Genomic DNA, 17,925 nt, shown 5'->3' on the forward strand with positions numbered 1-17,925 from the left:
TATTCAAAGTTTTGAATATTCGCACACCAGTGCCTTTGGGTTATGCCCTCAAGAAACGAGGCTGGTCTGCTCTTTGAGTCCCTTGGCCATTTCCTTTTTGGGATGCACAAGCCATCGAGCCGACAGCACAGTACCCTGTGAATGTGCTGTCTGACAGTGGTTGTTCACAGAGCCGTTTTTAAGAATCCAGTTGCTGTTTGGATAGCTTTTTCTTGCCTAGGTCTCCGCTTCGGTACTTTTTCTAACGTGAATACGTTTTTCTGTGCATTTTTAAAGTGTCAATGGGGGTGGGAATGCCGCAGCGTTTGCACTATCATCGACAGCTCTTGACAGCTGTGATGTTAAGAGCTGTGAGAGAGAGAGGACAAGTGGGGAGGTTGGAGTGGAAGGTTTGTCCCCCCCGGGGTCGTCCTCACCCCCGGGCACTGCCCCCTTCTCCTTCCCCGTTGCCCGCAGTGGAGGTGCGCGTGGTGTACTCGCGCGACAGCGAGGCCCACGTGGCGGCCGTGGGGCAGCTGTGTGCGCTGCTGCAGTCGGAGCTGGGCGTGCGGGTGGAGTACGACGAGGCGGCCACGGGCCCCGCCCACGTGACCCACGACTGGACGCTGGCCATGGCGCACCTGCCCTGCCCCCGCTTCAACGAGGCCCCCCAGGGGGGAAGAAGGGTCAAGATGCTCGTGCTCGAGTCGGACGGCGCACTGCTCAAGCACCGGGCATACCGGCTGCACAAGGTGAGTCCCGCTCGAGGACTCCGTCGGGGGACACGAAACGGCAGTTCGAACCACGGAGCAAGAACAGGACAGGAGGGGAAACGTCGCTTTCTAGGGCGGCCAGATAATGGCACAAGCACTTGGCCTAGGTTAACGAAGCTAGCGGTGTCTCTCGCGGGAAAAAAACAACCTGCACGGCCACTATGATTGGAATTCAGCTGTGCATTCACGGAGTGAATCATGGCCGCTGTCCATCAGGTATCGCTACCCTCTCCTTCCCCGTCGCACCTGAGAAAGCTTTGTCGTTCGTGTTTATTTTCACTGTGACATTATCCCGTCGCTCACCCGCACCTGCCGCAGTGCGCCGTTTCGCCTTATATATATATTGCTCCGGGGTTCAAACTTACCAAACCCAGTGGAGCCACAGCCATGCAACCTTCTCCCTCTTACTCCTCATTAGTTTCTCAGTCCGCATTTTTACTGCAACTGTCCACGCTATGTGCGTCCTCGAGAACAATTAGCCAGATCATTGGCCCGTTCGGACTGTCGTGCTGTGTTTGAGGAAGTACTGCGGGGTCCTTGTCCAGGCACACCCTGTTCCCACAAGGCATACAAAGCAGTGCTGACATTTCTGCATATGGTGGCGTGGCAGCGATATTGTAGTTGTGGCCCGTCTTGTAATATAACGCATGAACTTTATAAGTGCAGTTGAACCTCATTATAAGAAGCATGGATGTGAAAGACAATCGGGTATGAGAGACACTATTCACCCACGTGGTTGGCCGCCCTATTCTTCCCATTGCTTGACTTCTTTTATAACAGACATCGGATGTAGAAGATAGTTGGTTATAAAGGGCAAATTATCCTTGACTTTTGGTCAACAAGCTCACTTGTAACAGACATTTTCAGTTTCAGTTTAGATGCGGCGCCACCAGTTGCGAACTGCAGTTTTGCCCATTTTGGAAATGAAGGGAATGACAGACATGCACAGTTGCTATTTATTATAAGTTTACTGAATGCACGGTGGTTCAGTCAGCTATGAAACAACGACGAGAAGACCCCGCAATGGAAATGCAATGTACAGAAGTAGTTAAAGCTTACCGCCAAGTGTACAAGCACGACCACACAACCGAGGTTCTTTGCAAACCAAGAATACCTGGAGTGCGCAGTGGGCTCTCCCGATCACATAGCTCCCAATCCAGAAGCATCGCAGATGTTAAGTCATGCAAGCGTGAAGAATAGCCAGAGCACACAGCAGAAGAAGCTTTGCGCCCTGCCTATTGTGCTCTGGCTATTCATCAAGCTCGTGAACTTGATATCTGCAATTATTCTTCAGGCAGGCCTTCAACCACCCCAGCGCCCATTGGTTGAAGACCCGCTGTGGTGTTTGGCGGTAGGAAGATTAGCTCCACGGAAGACAACTTGGGGCTGACGTTGTGTGCGCTCCAGTTTTCAACAAGCAGGATGACTTTTCTCCCCTGCCTCTCCATTTCCCCGTCGAATTCAATGGGCCACTCTTCGAAGAGCTTCCTTGTCATCCAAGCCTTTTGGTTGAGCCGATATCGCACTGGTATGTGCTGGTTCTTGAAGCACCTTGTCTTCTCGGGCTTTCCAACCACAAAAGACTTCGCCCTGTTTCTCCCATCCGTGTTCGCACACAGAAGCACTTTCACGTGGACCTTAGAGTGCTTTCCACCGCCACACGCGTCTCCTTTTAATTCGTGTGCCTTCCTGGGCAAGAGCTGGTAGGAAAGCGCAGTTTCTTCAGCATTGTAAATGTCCTTGTTCTCAAAGCACATCATTACATCGGGTAGCGTCTCGTCCAGCCACTTCTCCTTGGCCGCTATGCCAAGTGACGCAGCCTCACCCGCAACGGTTTTGAAAATAATGCCGTGGCACTCCTTGAAGCGCTGAATGCGCCCTCCTCCCACCAAAAAGTCAGTGTTTCTGAGCAGAAAAGCAAATTTCTGCGCCTTAGAAGCCAACAGTGGCCCACTAATGGGCAGATTTTGCGAGGGTGCTGACACAAACCACTGGCAAAGCGCTTCCTCAAATTCGTAGAGGGGCTCCCTAACCCGTTTCCTCTCGTTGTCGAGGCCGCCGGTGCAGACTTTTTTATCGCCGAGCCCTTAATCTTGAGGATCGTGGATGCCGTAAACTGCGAGAGCTCGTACTTCTTGACCAGGTTCACGCCTTTCATCCCTTGTGCACCTTTCAATATTCGTTGCTGTGTCTCGAGCGATACAGCCTTGCGCTGCATAGGCACCATTGCGAATAACTAACCGACCTCGCCACTTCGCAACCTACACAGCAGGAAGAGCCAACAAAGCCGGATTGGATCGGCTCAGATCAGATCAGCCCGCTATGATGTGTTGATGATGATAGGGTCTAACAGCCGCAATGCACGAATTCTTGCTTGCGAGACTTTTTAAATGAGTTTGCGCAACGATCCCGATCGTGTTTCCACAGCTCGTTCAGTATCTCAGCTTTATTTTACAATTTTCTCGCCAAATTAGGCACAATCCACATGCAAGGTAGACAGGATTTGATCGTTATGAGCAATATACGATCGAAAATCGCATTGTTGTTATATTGTTTTTTTACACGGCTTCTATGGTAAAATTGACAATCCCGGTAGAACTGATCATTGTAAGCGATATACTATCATTATATGCGGGATCGTTGTAAGTGGATTGCACTGTAGTTTTTACTGCAATGCAGTATATTGTTACAAGGCATGGTTATGTTGTTGGCGAGCAGGACCCATGATACAAGGTGGACAATCTACGCACCTAACTGCGATCATCATCATTTGACCCTGTCATTATCATCACGGGTCGGTCTCTCGCACTCGGCCTTGTTCGCCTAGCCCGGTGCTTGCATCTCGCTGTACCAAGCCTCCAAATACAGCCTTTTCCCCGTAACATTTTGGTGGAGGTGCGGGGTAACGCTTTACGCACAACGGAGCTTCGCAGCGGACGTCACCTTGCTCAACTACCAACGACCATGGCCAACAATGGGGCCACCGGCTCAACGTGGTTTCTCAACAACCCCGTGAAACTCGTAAGTTCACCGGAGCCGACGACTTGGACGTTGAGGACTGGATCGACTCGTTCGAGCGCGTCAGCGCCTATAATCGGTGGGATCCAACCATCATGCTGGCCAACGTCGAGTACAGTCTGGACGGACCGGCCAGGACCTGGTTCCGAACTTATGAGGCGGAGGTAACAAGCTGGGACATCTGCAAGGAAAGGCTGCGCAAATTGTTCGGCAACCCGGCTGGTCACCAACTTGCAGCCAAGAACGCGCTAGCCACACGCGCACAGACCTCCACTGAGTCATACGTGGCCTACATTCAGGACGTCCTGTCCCTTTGCAAAAAAGCTGACGCCCAGATGAGTGAGTCCGATAAGGTGGGACATGTACTTAAAGGGATAGCCGATGACGCTTTCCACCTGCTCATCTGCAAAGACTGTGCTACGGTCGAGGCTATCATTACCGAGTGCCGCCGGTTCGAGCAGGTGAAGAGCCGCCGAATTACGTCGCAGTTCACCCGGCTCCCAAACACTGCCGCCACATCATCTTGCGAAGACATTCCGCCACAAACCCAAACCCGTTCGCCTCCAATTTCATATGGCGTGACCACGGCCACGGCACCACCTGACGGTTTGACAAGGATAGTACGTAGAGAGCTCGAGGCCATGGCCCCCGCCGCTCTGCCCCAATACGTTGCCGAAGACAGCAGGCCTCCCGTCCCGCTAATTCAAGCGGTCGTGCGCGAAGAACTTGCGAAGCTAGGCGTTCAATCCGTTTGCGCCATTAGCCGCGCTAACTTCCCATCTGGTCCCTTTCCACCTACCAGTGATGGGCGAGCCCCCTATACTCGTACTTTGAACTACCCGATCAGAAACCCTGCGTATTGGAGAACGCCTGACGACCGACCCATATGCTTCCACTGTCATCGTGTTGGCTACGTGGCGCGACACTGCCAGAGTCGTCGATTTATGCCTCCCCGACCCCGATTTCCTGCCTATAACAACCCGGAAGAAGGCCCTGCTCGCTTCTCTCCCCGTCCTCAGACGCCTTCCCGAGACGACGACGCCCGACCACGCCGCAACAATCGCTCGCCGTCACCGCACCGCCGCCAGTCCCGTTCGCCGCAGCCCCGCCGCTTCCTGTCGCCGACCCCGTATGACCGCTCCTCTCCGGAAAACTAGGCAGTGCAGCTCCCGGAGGTGAAGCTGCATCTATGACCCGGCCACCAAATCCTCTGCTAACTTTGCCCACCAGACGAAATTTACTACACGTTACTGTCGATGGTATTCCAGTAAGTGCTCTCATTGACACCGGCGCCCATATTTCAGTTATGAGCTCAGACCTCCGCCGCCGCCTGCGCAAAGTTCTCACTCCGGCGGTGCCCATTGTCGTGCAGGTCGCCGATGGAGGGACGTCTGCCGTCGCCGGAATGTGTGCTGCCCGAATTCACATTGGGGACCACGACACTGTTGTTCTATTTGCCGTATTGGAGCGATGCCCTCATGACCTTATATTAGGCCATGATTTCCTGTCCGAGCATTCAGCTCTTATCGATTGCTCCACCGGTGTCCTCCGACTTCACTTGCCTTCTCCCAATTCGTCCCCTGAAGAACCCGTCCAGATGCCTTCAGATGTACTCAACGCCGAAGAACCTTTATGCCGTATTGTCTCCACTCATGATGTTCGCTTACGGCCCCAAGCAGCAACCTCCGTTGCCTTGTTGTGAAGCCCTCCGGTACCTAACGGTGACTACGTGCTTTCGCCTGTTCTGGAAGTGTTGCTATCGCGTGATGTGGTTGTGCCACACACTGTTGTGACAGTTGTGGACAGCAGCATTCACCTACCAGTCCTCAACTTTGGATCATCCCCCCAACTTTTACCGAAGGGTATATCTCTGGCTACACTGCGGCCGATAGGTCACCACCAAGTTTTAGCTTTGTGCGTGGACCCACCTCAACATTCCGATACCCAAACCACTTCAATTCCTTCTGTCGAGGATTTCGCCAACATGATCGCCTCCGACCTTCCCACAGACCAAGCTGCCGCTCTACGCCAACTTTTGAGCACCTACCGAGACATTTTCGACTTCGATAATCGTCCTTTGGGTCAGACTACTGCTGTTCAACATCGTATAAACACCGGTGATGCCAGCCCTGTCCACAGCCGTCCATACCGTGTGTCCCATGCTGAACGACTGGTCATTCAGCAGGAAGTCGAAAGCATGCTCCGCAAGGACATCATCGAGCCTTCTTCGAGCCCCTGGGCTTCCCCTGTCGTTTTAGTAAAAAAGAAAGATGGCAGCTGGCGGTTCTGCGTTGACTACCGACGCCTTAACCAGATCACAAAGAAGAACGTTTATCCATTGCCGCGCATTGATGACGCACTGGACTGCCTGCATGGCGCCAAATACTTTTCATCTATAGACCTCCGGTCTGGATATTGGCAAATTTCTGTTGACGAATCCGACCGCGAAAAAACGGCGTTTGTTACACCCGACGGCCTCTACCAGTTTAAGGTAATGCCTTTTGGCCTCTGCTCGCGCCTTATACCGGTCCTTACCGCGTTCTCCGCTCGGTTACGGACGTAACATATGAGATCACTCCCGTCCTTCCTTCACCTTCCGAGAGAACCCCGCCTACTAACATTGTGCATGTGTCCCGCCTCAAGCCATACTGTGCGCCTTCGTCGACTACAAGTTAGCGTCGGGACGACGCTTTTCCAGCGGGGAGTCATGTTACAAGGCATGGTTATGTTGTTGGCGAGCAGGACCCATGATACAAGGTGGACAATCTACGCAACTAACTGCGATCATCATCATTTGACCCTGTCATTATCATCACGGGTCGCTCTCTCGCACTCGGCCTTGCTCGCCTAGCCCGGTGCTTGCATCTCGCTGTACCAAGCCTCCAAATACAGCCTTTTCCCCGTAACAATATGTCTAAACCCCCCAGCTTTCATTCCGGTGAAGCCGATTTACTCAGCACTGCTCCAGGGCTTCTCCTCGCCCCTGCCGACCCCTCTTTCGCAGCGTTTATTCCCCTCGCCACCACTGATGCCTCTTTCACAAGTTGCGCAATCAGCTGACAACGACAGTAGCGCCGTTATCAGGTGATTGCGGAGATTAAACGAAAGCACGCATGGGTGTATAAACAACGGAAAGCCACCGCTGCCGAGCATGCAGCCGCCGCCATTTTGCCTCAAATTCCACATTTCCGAGTAGCTCAAATTCAGCCCGGTTGAAGAACAACTTGGCCCGTTAGAACGCCAGCATGAGCCCATAATTGTTCTTCAGGGTGGAAGGTTTTCTGAGCAACATTTTCAGTGTTGTATATCACGCCTAACTATGCACCCATCAGCCATTGCCGCTTTATGTGTGGGAGGAAGGAGGGTGACCTGCGCGCACAGCTGGGATTCATGCCGCTACGGATGACATGCCCGTTGTGCTGGTGGGAGATTTAAACGTGGAAGTCTCATGGCCCAAAGCGCCCTGTCCGCCCTCGTCCGTAATCGAGCGGTTTGGGTCTAGGTTGGTGTGTGCGTTGGTGTGTAGACACAGAGTAACATTCCTACAACGGGCGAGGGAAACGAAAAGCAACAAGTTTTGTCTGCTAGAATTAAGCTTAAGGCCCTCCAAGTTTCAACTCTCTATGGATTGGACGCATGTTGTTCGCTTGTAGGAGAAAAAGCGGGAGTTGAAGAAAAGTCGGCCCGAACAGAAACATGAATCGGCATGAGAACTAGACAAAGCAGTTGCGGCCGCAGGTTCCAGCTCGTCGAGTAACTGCGGATCCCTCCCGGATGAAGAGTAACTTTCCCGCTTGTAACACAGTGATCGAACATTACTTGTTCAGCGTAGGGAGCTTTCAGAGCAACATTTTCGACAGTGTCTTTCACTGCTAACCACAGGCACATAACTGGCTTCGGGTGTATTCGTGCACAGGTTGGGAGTAGAAGGAGGAGTGGGGGCGTGCAGGCGCAGCTATAGGTTTCATGTCCTTTTGATGACACGTCTGTTGTACTGACAGGAAATTTAAATGCGGACGTCAGCTTGGCAACGGTGTTATCGAGTCTAATGCTTTGTGGATGAGAACAGGGGAAGCTAAGAGCGTTCTCGATTGCCTGAGAGCATCCAGATCCTCTTTAGGGAGTGTAAAATAGGGGGTGACTCATGTGATTCTTGGTATAAAGAGTAGATGAACGCTGGATGACGTAGTGTTCATTCTTTGGAGTTGGTCATATATGGACAGAAGAGCATGGGGAAATCTTGTCTGACGGATTTGGTTACATGAGCGATGGGTTGGTTGTTCGAAGTCGAGGGTGACTTGGATAGATAGGTTCATGAAACGAGGATCGAGGCTTGCTAGCGATGAGAAGGTGGAGCTTCCATTTTCAGTGAGCTCTGATAATGACTCGTTGCTGTACAAATTTCGCTGAACGCTTTGCTGGGTGTATCGGCTTTCCACCTCTCTTACTCCCGCTTGCGAGATGGTTGATGGAGGGTGAACAATAAACAGCAGTCCTAATATCTTGTTTCGAGACAGCAGTGCCACTACTCCCCAGCAATCCTTCTGATACCCATGCCCTGACTTCAGGGAATGCTGCTGTCTTTGAATCACAAAGGTGCTACAACCTTTGACCCAAGCATCATTTCTGCTGACAAGGGAATTTGCAAGCAAGCGGTAAGGGTTAGTTGTGGAGGCTCTCGCATCTATTTAGTGCCGTTATCCTAGCTGTTGTTGTTCATAGCCACGTCAATTTGCATTTGTCTCCCATTTGTTATACGTAGGCAGCAAGCACGTTCAGGTATTTGTGTTGAGCCTCGATCGTAATTTGACACGTGTCAAAGACCAAGCCGTCTTGTGAAGGGTTGTTGACGAAGGACCCAGCAGGCGGCAGCCACCCACTGGTGCAGCTTCAGTGCTGCCCTTGCCCTCCCCCGGTGCAGGACGTGGGCGTGGCGAGCGAGAGCAGCGTGGATGAGCTGTACCACACGACGTATGCGGCGCTGCTGAGCCAGCAGGCGCAGGCCCTGGGCGACTACTGCCACCTGCTGGTGGCCCGGCTGCCCTACACGACGCTGCCCGACCGGCTGGACCTGGTGCCCGAGAAGCGCTTCCTGCTGCCCCAGCACCTGCCCCACCTGCTCGAGGCCCTGCTGCACGACCCGGCCAAGGGCGAGGGGGGCGGAAGCCAGCAGCAGCAGCAGCAACGCATCGCGGCCGCCCTGCGCTCCGAGGCCGGGGCCCGCCTCGACAGGGCCCTGGCCCTGGCGGGCAGCGCGCACCAAGGGGATGGGCAGGGGGGACTGGCACACCTGCGAGACCTGCTGCTGGGGCCGGAGGAACAGGTGTGATGACCCCCGCTCTCACACTACCGCAGGTACAGTGAACTAGAACACGGAGTGGTCCAAACGGGCTGCTAACAATGAAGCAAGAACGGGGTAACAAAAGAGGAATCCCCTGAAGTGTTGCGATCATCAAGCCGCCACTTGGTGGCCAGTGGCAACTTGAGCCTTTGCGTGGATAATTTAAAAAGAAATTAACAAACACATCAATTAATTTATATTTATATAAAAATATAAACACGCAAATAATTATTTACCTAAATAAATGCACTTAATTATAACTACTGCGAATTCGAAGATAAATTTCCTACTCTTGCGATGGCGGCCAGCAAAAACTCTCACGTCGTCTGCTAAATGAACTTCTGCAACGCGCAGCCGTTGCATGGAAGATAATGCACCCCGTGGCTTGAAAACAGCGCATAACTGTTAAAAACCGGGCGTGAAGCAAGTAGTCCTCTGGGCTAAAATATGGACCGGTGACACACCAGTTCACCAAATATACGCTTCTTCTAATCTACCCTCGATTTTTCGCATTTGGTGAAAACCACTGCCGAGCTCAGACTAGCACGTCGCTGCATGAACACGCACTTATCAGGCGAAGATTCAGCAAATGTGATGTCGCATAAAACAAAACCATGTATAAGCATAGGGTTTCCTACAATAATATTTGTATGAAACTCTGTTTGTATAGATGGTGTAAATGTGTATATGACGTATTCAGTGCTAAGAAAAATGCGGTGCTGTTTTTTCTTATAATCGCAAACTACAAATTTGCTCGCGACTGTCTGTCCCAAAGAAGCACGAATATTGATTTCACTGTCAGAGTATGACTATTGCATGTCGTGCCGAATAGAAATTAAAGACTAAAGGTCAATAAAGCAACCCTTGTCTAAGGGTTGCTAAGGCAAGCAAGCGTAGTTGTCTAAGGTTTTAGGGACATAAAAAGAAAAAACCAAAAAATATATAACAGTGTGGCAATTGTGGGAATCGAACCTCAACCCTCTGCGTGTGAAGCGAGTATTCTACCACTACGCCACATTTTGAAGTCTTACGATCGCAGTGCCACTAATGAATTTTACCAGTTTTTGGCTTCAGTTTTGATGTCTTAAAAGTATAGGCGTTTGGACCACTCTGCTCTAGTTCACTCTACCGCAGGGGAAGTGGCAAGCCACGCTCGCACTAGAGTGCACATTCCCAAGGGTCCCTGGACATAGTGAAAGTGTGGTAGCACGGACACAGACAAGGACAGACCAACACTCTCTTGGGCTGGAGATGCTAATGATGGCAGGGCACTTTCACCGGGAACGTATGAAAAAAAGGAAAAATTAGGGCCGGTCCTCCTCTCAGAGGAGTCGGTTAGAATACGGAATCCCCGGTGGTGGCCGATGGAGGTACCGTATTTACACTAATGTAGGTCGACGCTTTTTTACAAATTTGATAATCCAATGTTGCGGGGCCGACTAGAATCGATATCGAACCGTGTACCGCTAGTAACAGCAAGAGAAACGAGAAATCACGGGAGTTCTACGAGGTGGGGAGAGCTTTGCACCCTCGTCTGCATGGTTATGGTCGAACCGTAGCGTATTAATTTGCCATAGCATACATTCTGGCATCAATAAAGGTCATGCTGACTTTGAAAGTTGGCGTTCCCAATCTGTGCCCTCTGTCCACCATACTTAGAGCGACTAACCTCCCACCATCGCGTTCCGAAATGTACTGAACAATGTGATATGACAGTGGCTGCGTTAGCGACTTGTATTGAATCAAAGGATTCGCTAATGCTCATTTTGTTTATTAGAGACGAATGGAACGCTTCTTGAATGCGAGCAACGTATTCATGAATAAAAGAAAATAGCGCGCGGCCGCTTCCGTCAGCCGCCATGTTGTTTGTTTTGGTATCGCACAGCAGTGGCCGCTGCCGGTGCTTCTATGGTTGTGATCTCGCAGCGAATGTGTTCTCATAATTGGGAATAAAGTTTTCCGCTCAACCCACAGCGCATGGTTATTCCGCGTGCTTATACAAAAGCTTTTCTTTTTTAACATGTACTGCGCGCACTACGAGCGCACGGCTCTTGTGGGAGCATCGATCATTGATGGAAGAGCCACCGTATGAGGGTATTGGGAGTTGACGGAAGAGCTTCTTTTTGTGAACATTTTCTAGGCAGCGCTTGCATTTTTTCTTTCTTTCTTTCTTTCTTTCTTTCTTTCTTTTTTTATTGTTGAGATAGATGCAATTTTTGGAAGGTCAACCTAGATTCGAGTCGACTTACAATCGTGTAAATGTGGTCGGCCCATACAAAATCAATCACACAGACGCTTCTAAACCGTTGCTAAGAGCGCAGGAGGGGGCAATCGACGTTTCTCCATTTTCTTGCTCTTCCTATAGCACTGCGTGCCACAGCTTTTACAATCACTCATTCTGTTCCCTTTTTCTGTTTCATGTGATGAGAAGTGCTCTAACCACAAAAGAGAATAGCAGTGATTAAGAGGAACAAGCCAGGATAGGTGCCATTTGTTGACTCTGCGAGGAACACATCCTCAAAGAAGGGGGAGGGGGTTTCTGGCAGTTAAGAGCCAAGACATTGATGATCAATACGGGTCCATAACGAAAGTTTACTGCATTGCAAACAGATCAAAAACAAGGCCCCAAAGACGACACAACGTGTTACACCTGACAAATCGTTCGCACAGATTGAGTCCTTACATTGAGTCCTTATTTTGCTTTGATCATTCCACCTAGATGACCATCGCGAAAAAAAAAGCACTGCACCAGGTTTAAAAATAAATGAACAAACTTGTCCCCTGATGCAAATATCTAGGCCCAACTGTACCATCTAATTTATTTTGGAATGCCTTGTAACCAGCATAGTATACATAGCATTTTTTAGGTTTCAGTTTAATATTGCAATAGACGTTTTTACAGAGTACATAACTTTAGTAGGTCCCGTAGTCAAAGACTAAGCAGGTATCACCTAGAAACTATGGTTCTTGAAACAATGCTTTGAACAGTGCACAAGGAAGGCAAAACGCATAGCACACACATATCTGGTACCGTATAAACACGACCATACATCATTCATACATCATCCATGAAAAATAGGGACTCGTGACCTCTATTCTGGTTAATGCGGTGTGTTTCTCACTGTACTTAGGCTCGAATGCTTGCGTTGCTGGGCACTCCAAAGAACAAACAGTTGATAGCTTGCGGCTGTGTTGTTTCCTTGTCTCCGTCTGCGTTTTGTACTGCTCTAAGCAGCGCAAGTATTCCAGTCTGAGTTTACCATTTAGAACTCGCCCAGAGGGATGCTTTGGTGAGTCATTTGCTGGAATATGCACGCGGCATCACCCCAGACCCACACGCAAAAAAGACACTGCATGAGTAGAGGGCATTCAAGCAGAAGGGCTAAGGTTCATGTGTCATTTTCATCAGCAGGTACAATCCCTGAACGCTAGCCTCACGGGGAAAAAAATTTCATCTGAGAACATTAGAGGGGATCACAATACGCTCATTTTTTCTAGCTAAAAGCAGCACAACCGTGTCCCAGGCTCTAAAATGAATGTGCACCATTTATCTTTCCTTCCAAGGAGGATAGGTTTGGTTTGATTGATTGATTGTAGGGTTTAACGCGTTGACGCAATGTAGGCAATAAGGCGTGTTGTAGGGGAGGGCTCCGGATTAATTTTGACCACCTGGGGATCTTTAACGGGCGTCGAAATTTCGTACACACGGGAGAAGAGGTTTGGCGCCCACCTTCGTGTCACGTGGTCAGTGCTTCGTTTTTTACTCAGCTGTTCTGCAGTTGCTTCAAATTTCTGAAGTGAAGGTGGCTTTTTTCTTGACGGGTGCTCTATAACAAGTTGTATGCACCCTTGTGTGCCTGCGTCTTCTAATCCTGATTGTTATGATTTTGGTCGACAGAGTGCCATTCTAGAAACCATGTGTCATGTCTAATACGGAATGCTATTGACCTCGCTCTTCCTTTTTTATACGCTAATCTTTTTTCTTTTCATCCACAGCTTTGTTTGTGTCTCCTAATTCGCCTGTACTGTTGTAAACAACTTGTTATGTGTGGGCGATTCAGAGCATTTATGACACTGCCATGATTTTTTACGGGTTTTTATTGTAATCTGTGCTAGCTGGCACAATTGTAGTTGTGCCTGGTGTTCTGTCTTTTTTTCCGTCTCTTTTATATCCAATCACATGGGTCCAATCACAAAGTCGTAAATGCTATGTGATCACACTTAGTTTTTTTGTTTGTTGTGAATGCGATCTTGAGAGAGATTTGTATGCTTGCGCTTAGAATAGTGCTCATTTAATGTTTGTTTGTTGTTGCTTTTCTTCCACGTGTATGTGATGTGTTTGTGTACAAATGTTGCAAATGTTTGTGTACACTCCTGCCTTGGCAACCAACAGGCTGCTGGCGGTATCGAACAGATGGATGAATAAATGTTATTCTTCTTGCACAATGCGGGACTCACCCCTTCCTTGTTTAGCTGGTGGGTCACTTCTGAGGCTGAGGATTAGAAATGAGGTTTGGCCAGAGTTTGGCGAAAAGTTTGCCAGAGTTGAAAGGGGCCTTGCCCAGGGCCACCGAGCACTTCAGCTCTGTAAAACAGCACCAGTGTGCAGGGTCGAAGGAAAGGCACACGACAGCATTGAAGCTAGACACTGTCACAAGCACCAGTAAGTAAAGCCAACAACTGGGAACGCTTTCAGCCTAAATACCATATTTTCACGCTTGTAGGGCGACTCATTTCTTCAAATTTGGAAACCGGAAGTTTGGGGAGTCGACCTACAATCGAAACTAAAACTTCTACTGCCAGCGATGGCGAGGCAAACGAGAAATCCGGGACCAACGGCGTAATTGCAACTGTGCATTTGCTTTCTGACTCTACCTGTTGCGAATAGTACTTATTCCCAACGCTTGTTCGCAATACTGTTTTTCTGTTCTTACTCAACCCACAGTGTAGGACGACGTGCTGTGGGACCGCAGCAATTGGCATGGTAGCTGCAGCACTAGTGAATGCACTAGAGAGGACGAGCTGTAGGCCAGGTGACCAATGTAATGTGGTTGTGTAATGCAGTCGTGTATTCTGTTTTTCTTTTTTTTTTTGACTTGCGATGCGGAGGGTTCGACCTACAATCGTGTAAGTACAATAGTGAGGCGGCATAGCAAGTAAAAGGACACATAGGACAACACTGTGGTGTCTTCCCTCCACGCCGTTCAGTGTGCGAGTACATTTGATGGTTTTAGTAGCCGGGGTAAGTGCAGGCTAGTTTCTTTATGAAAAGGGGCGTCTGTATGCTTGGCACTTCATGCTGATGACAGTAGGGGCTTAAAACCCAAAAACCTATACCCACACACAAGTGAGGCCCTGTCGAGGCATATAGCACATCTTAATTGGGTGTGGACATAAGGCATACCAACAGGGCTTAACACCACGGAGAGAGAGAGAGAGAGAGAAATAAACGTTTAATGAAAAGAAGCAAATTCGTGCTTATAGATGGCAGAGGTACCAGCCCTGTGGGGGGCGTCCTTAGTCCGGGATGCCCTGGTCCTGGCTGGCTGCCCGGGCTCTAGCGATGACTTCTTCCTGCGCCGCAAGGTCCCACCTGGTCAGCCGGTCCAACCACTGTTCGTAAGTAGAGTTAGGGATTGAAGATAAAGACGGGGATTGCTGGTATTCCCATACCAGGTGGTATAGGGTGCCAGGGGATGGGCAGTAGGCACAGGTCATGTAGTACTGAGTTGGGTATATTTTGTGGAGGAGGGTACGGTGGGGGTGCCAGTTTGTTTGTAGCCTTCGGAGGGTAATTTCTTCGTGACGACTAAGGCGAGGGTGAGGGGGAGGATATCTGCGGCGGCTGAGGTGGTAGTGGGTAAGGAGATCAGGGGGGGTGAGAGGGGTATCTGGGCAAAGAGGCTGCCGGGAGACGGCCTGGCGTGCATACTCGCCGGCAGCGGCGTGGGGCCGCATGGTTTCCGGGGAGGTCAGCGTGGCCAGGTGCCCAGATGAGTTGGATGTCGGGTAGTTTGGAATGAGCCTGAAGGATGCGGACAGCTGTGGCAGTAATGCGGCCCCGAAGATATCGGTGACATGCTTGTTGCGAGTCACTAAGTACGGTGACGTAGTCTTTGGCTGTGGTGGCTGCTAGCGAAATGGCTTCTTCTTCGGCCGTTGTGGCAGTGGTGGTGTGAATAGTGGCTGCCGAAAGCTGTTGAAAGCGGTGGTCGACAACGGCAATGGCGTAAGCTCGCTCGGCGGAGTAACAGGCAGCGTCCACGTACCGAGTGATGGAGCTAGAGGAATGTAACTGGTGCAACGCGGCCGGACGAGTGGCTCGGCGGGCAACGTTGTATTCCGGATGCATATTTCTGGGTTTAGGAGCCACCGTTATTCGATTCCGGATATCAGGCGGTATGCCAAACAGGCAGTCGTCGGGAGGGGGAGTGGCATAACCCAAGCGTTATTGAGTGCAGCGCCCCGTATATGTAAGAAGAAGGCGTCATTGCTGTGACAGCTTGTGCGCTTCAAGAAGTTATTCCCAGGTATTGTGGATTCCTAATTGGAACAACTTGCGGGTGGATGTAGTGGGCGGAAGGGCGAGTTGGGTCTTATAAGCTTGGCGAATGATCGCGGTCTTACAAGCTTGTCTCGCTCCGCAGGTTTGTTGGCCAGGTATGAGGTCCCGTACATGAGGCGTCTGGTCAGTAATGCCTGAATGATGCGAACCGCATCGTGTTCTTGAAGGCCGAACCGACGGTGGGCAACACGGAGGACTAGTTGAGTGAGTTGGGTGAGCGTCCGCTGGAGTTGGGGGATGGTGATAGAGCCGCTACCGTTCTTAGAGATGTTAAGTCCGAGTATTCTTAGTGAGGCAACATTGGGTACTGGGTGGTTGTCGATGAAGAGGTCAGGATCTGGGATTAGGTCGGCGCGTTTCCTGTACGCGCGAGCGCACAGTGTGATGAGCGCAGATTTTTCTGGGGCGCATTTGAGGCCCCTCTCCTGCAGGTACTCCTGAATGCCATCAACAGCAGTTTGAGGAGAATCCAGCTGCTGGCTGGTGGAGCCCTGTGCAATCCACAGTGTGAGGTCATCAGCATACAGAGCATGATTGACCATGGGAATTGCGCTAAGTAATGGTGGCAACTCTTGCATCGCTAGGTTGAATAGTAACGGAGACACCACTGATCATTGCGGTGTCCCCCTGGAGCGGAGAGGAAAATTCGTGGATCGCAGATGCCCGAGGCGTACGGTGGCCGTGCGGTTTTGGAGAAATGCAGTGAAATAGGCGTCCATTCGCGGACCGCAGTTTGTGGTTGCTAGTCCCTTGAGGATGGCCTGGTGTGTGACATTGTCGAATGCATCTTTAATGTCAAGGGCAAGGATAGACTGCTTGGTCGAGGTGGGAAGGTGATCAGTGATGTCCTCTTTGGTTTGTAAGAAAATGTCCGAGTAGAAAGGTGCTGGCGGAATCCAAACATGGTAGTGTGGACGTAACCGTTATCCTCGATGTAAGGAGTGGGGCGGTTAAGCACCATGTGTTCTAAAAGCGTGCCAACACAGGACGTGAGGGAGATGGGGCGAAGGTTTGTGGTGGTAATGGGTTTGTTTGGTTTAGGGATCAGCGTAATGTCCGCATGCCGCCACTGCTGGGGGAGGGTGCCAGCAACCTAATTGTGGTTATAGTAATCTGAGAGATGGCCAATTTCCGCGTGATCAAGGTTTCGGAGAAGCTTGTTCGGAATTTGGTCGTTGCCTGGGGTGGTGTTGCGTGTGAGCTTCAGGAGTGCAGCTTTTAGCTGCTGCAGCGTGAATGGGGCGTCGAGAGAGGGATTAGGGGGCCCCTTGTAGGGCGGGTAGCGGGCGGGAGGTTGTGTCGGGTCTTCATGGAGGGACTGCTGGAGACTACTCAACAGCTCGTCTTCCGTACCGGGGTAGGAGTGGATGAGGCGCTTAATGTGATGGTGTGTGGTAGCCTTCGTTTCCGTCTTGCCCATGAAGGAGCGGAGCATGTGCCAGGAACGGCCTGTGCCCAAGGTACCTTGAAGTCTCACACAGAATTCTGCCAAGTTCTGCTGGCTGAGTTGGCGAGCGTAGTTCTCTGCCTCCTCCATCAGCTTTGCAATGCGGAGCCTAAGCTTACGGTTAGTGCGGTTGCGCTTCCACCGTTTAGTGAGGCTGCGGAGAGCTTCCCATAAGTGGAGGAGGTGAGAGTCTGCCGCAGGGGTTTCTTGCCTTAGGTTGACAGTGGTAGTGTGTTGCCGACAGAGGTCCAGCAATTTAGTTGTCCATGTGTCGATGCAATCAATTTTCTGAGCCGGTGTTTGTTTACGGAACTCTTTCCAATTGGTGATGCGGGCCGTGCCGATTTGGTGTGCTCGCTGTGATATCGTGGGTTGAAGGATGTGATGGTCACTGCCCAGGGTTTCGTCGTGGATGCGGGACGTTGTGGGTGAGCGTGAGGCCCGGAGTAGTGTCCCTGGCAGCGCTTGTGCCAATACAGTTGGGGAGACCTGTTAAATTGCACAGTTTTGTTGGAGGGCATGGAAAAGGCGCTGGCCCTTAGGAGTTTCGTAGTGGTAGCCCCACGCCGTGTGGGGGGCATTGAAATCACCAAGAAGAATATTTATTGATTGATTCATTGATCGATTGATTGATTGTAGGGTTTAACGCGCCGACGCAACGTAGGCGATGAGGCGCGCCGTAGTGAAGGGCTCCGGATTAATTTTGACCACCTGGGGATCTTTAACCAAGAAGAATAAGCCGGTGGCCACGGGTTCGTTGCCCTACTGTTTGTAGTAGTGCTTGGATGCCATGAAGGGGTTG

General features: G+C 50.7%; 1 protein-coding gene across 1 annotated transcript; it reads left to right on the forward strand.

The window, feature by feature from the left end:
- The first annotated feature begins 338 nt into the window (after nt 1–338).
- Nucleotides 339–13,548, forward strand: LOC144153447 (uncharacterized). Its single transcript, XM_077685092.1, has 2 exons — nt 339–731; nt 8,692–13,548. Exons 1-2 carry the CDS (start codon nt 339–341, stop codon nt 9,097–9,099), a joined length of 801 nt encoding a protein of 266 aa, XP_077541218.1. The 3' UTR covers nt 9,100–13,548.
- The last annotated feature ends 4,377 nt before the right edge of the window (nt 13,549–17,925 follow it).

Source organism: Haemaphysalis longicornis, unplaced genomic scaffold (assembly GCF_048455015.1).
Source record: "Haemaphysalis longicornis isolate Haplotype H1 unplaced genomic scaffold, Haemaphysalis longicornis Haplotype H1 scaffold_9, whole genome shotgun sequence".
NCBI classification, from domain to species: Eukaryota; Metazoa; Arthropoda; class Arachnida; order Ixodida; family Ixodidae; genus Haemaphysalis; species Haemaphysalis longicornis.

Excerpts from the sequence above, each read along its gene's own strand:
- LOC144153447 (XM_077685092.1), top strand. The coding sequence starts at position 339 with ATGTTAAGAGCTGTGAGAGAGAGAGGACAAGTGGGGAGGTTGGAGTGG. Across the intron at positions 732-8,691 it reads GGGCATACCGGCTGCACAAG|GACGTGGGCGTGGCGAGCGA; the intron begins GTGAGTCCCGCT and ends CCCCCGGTGCAG.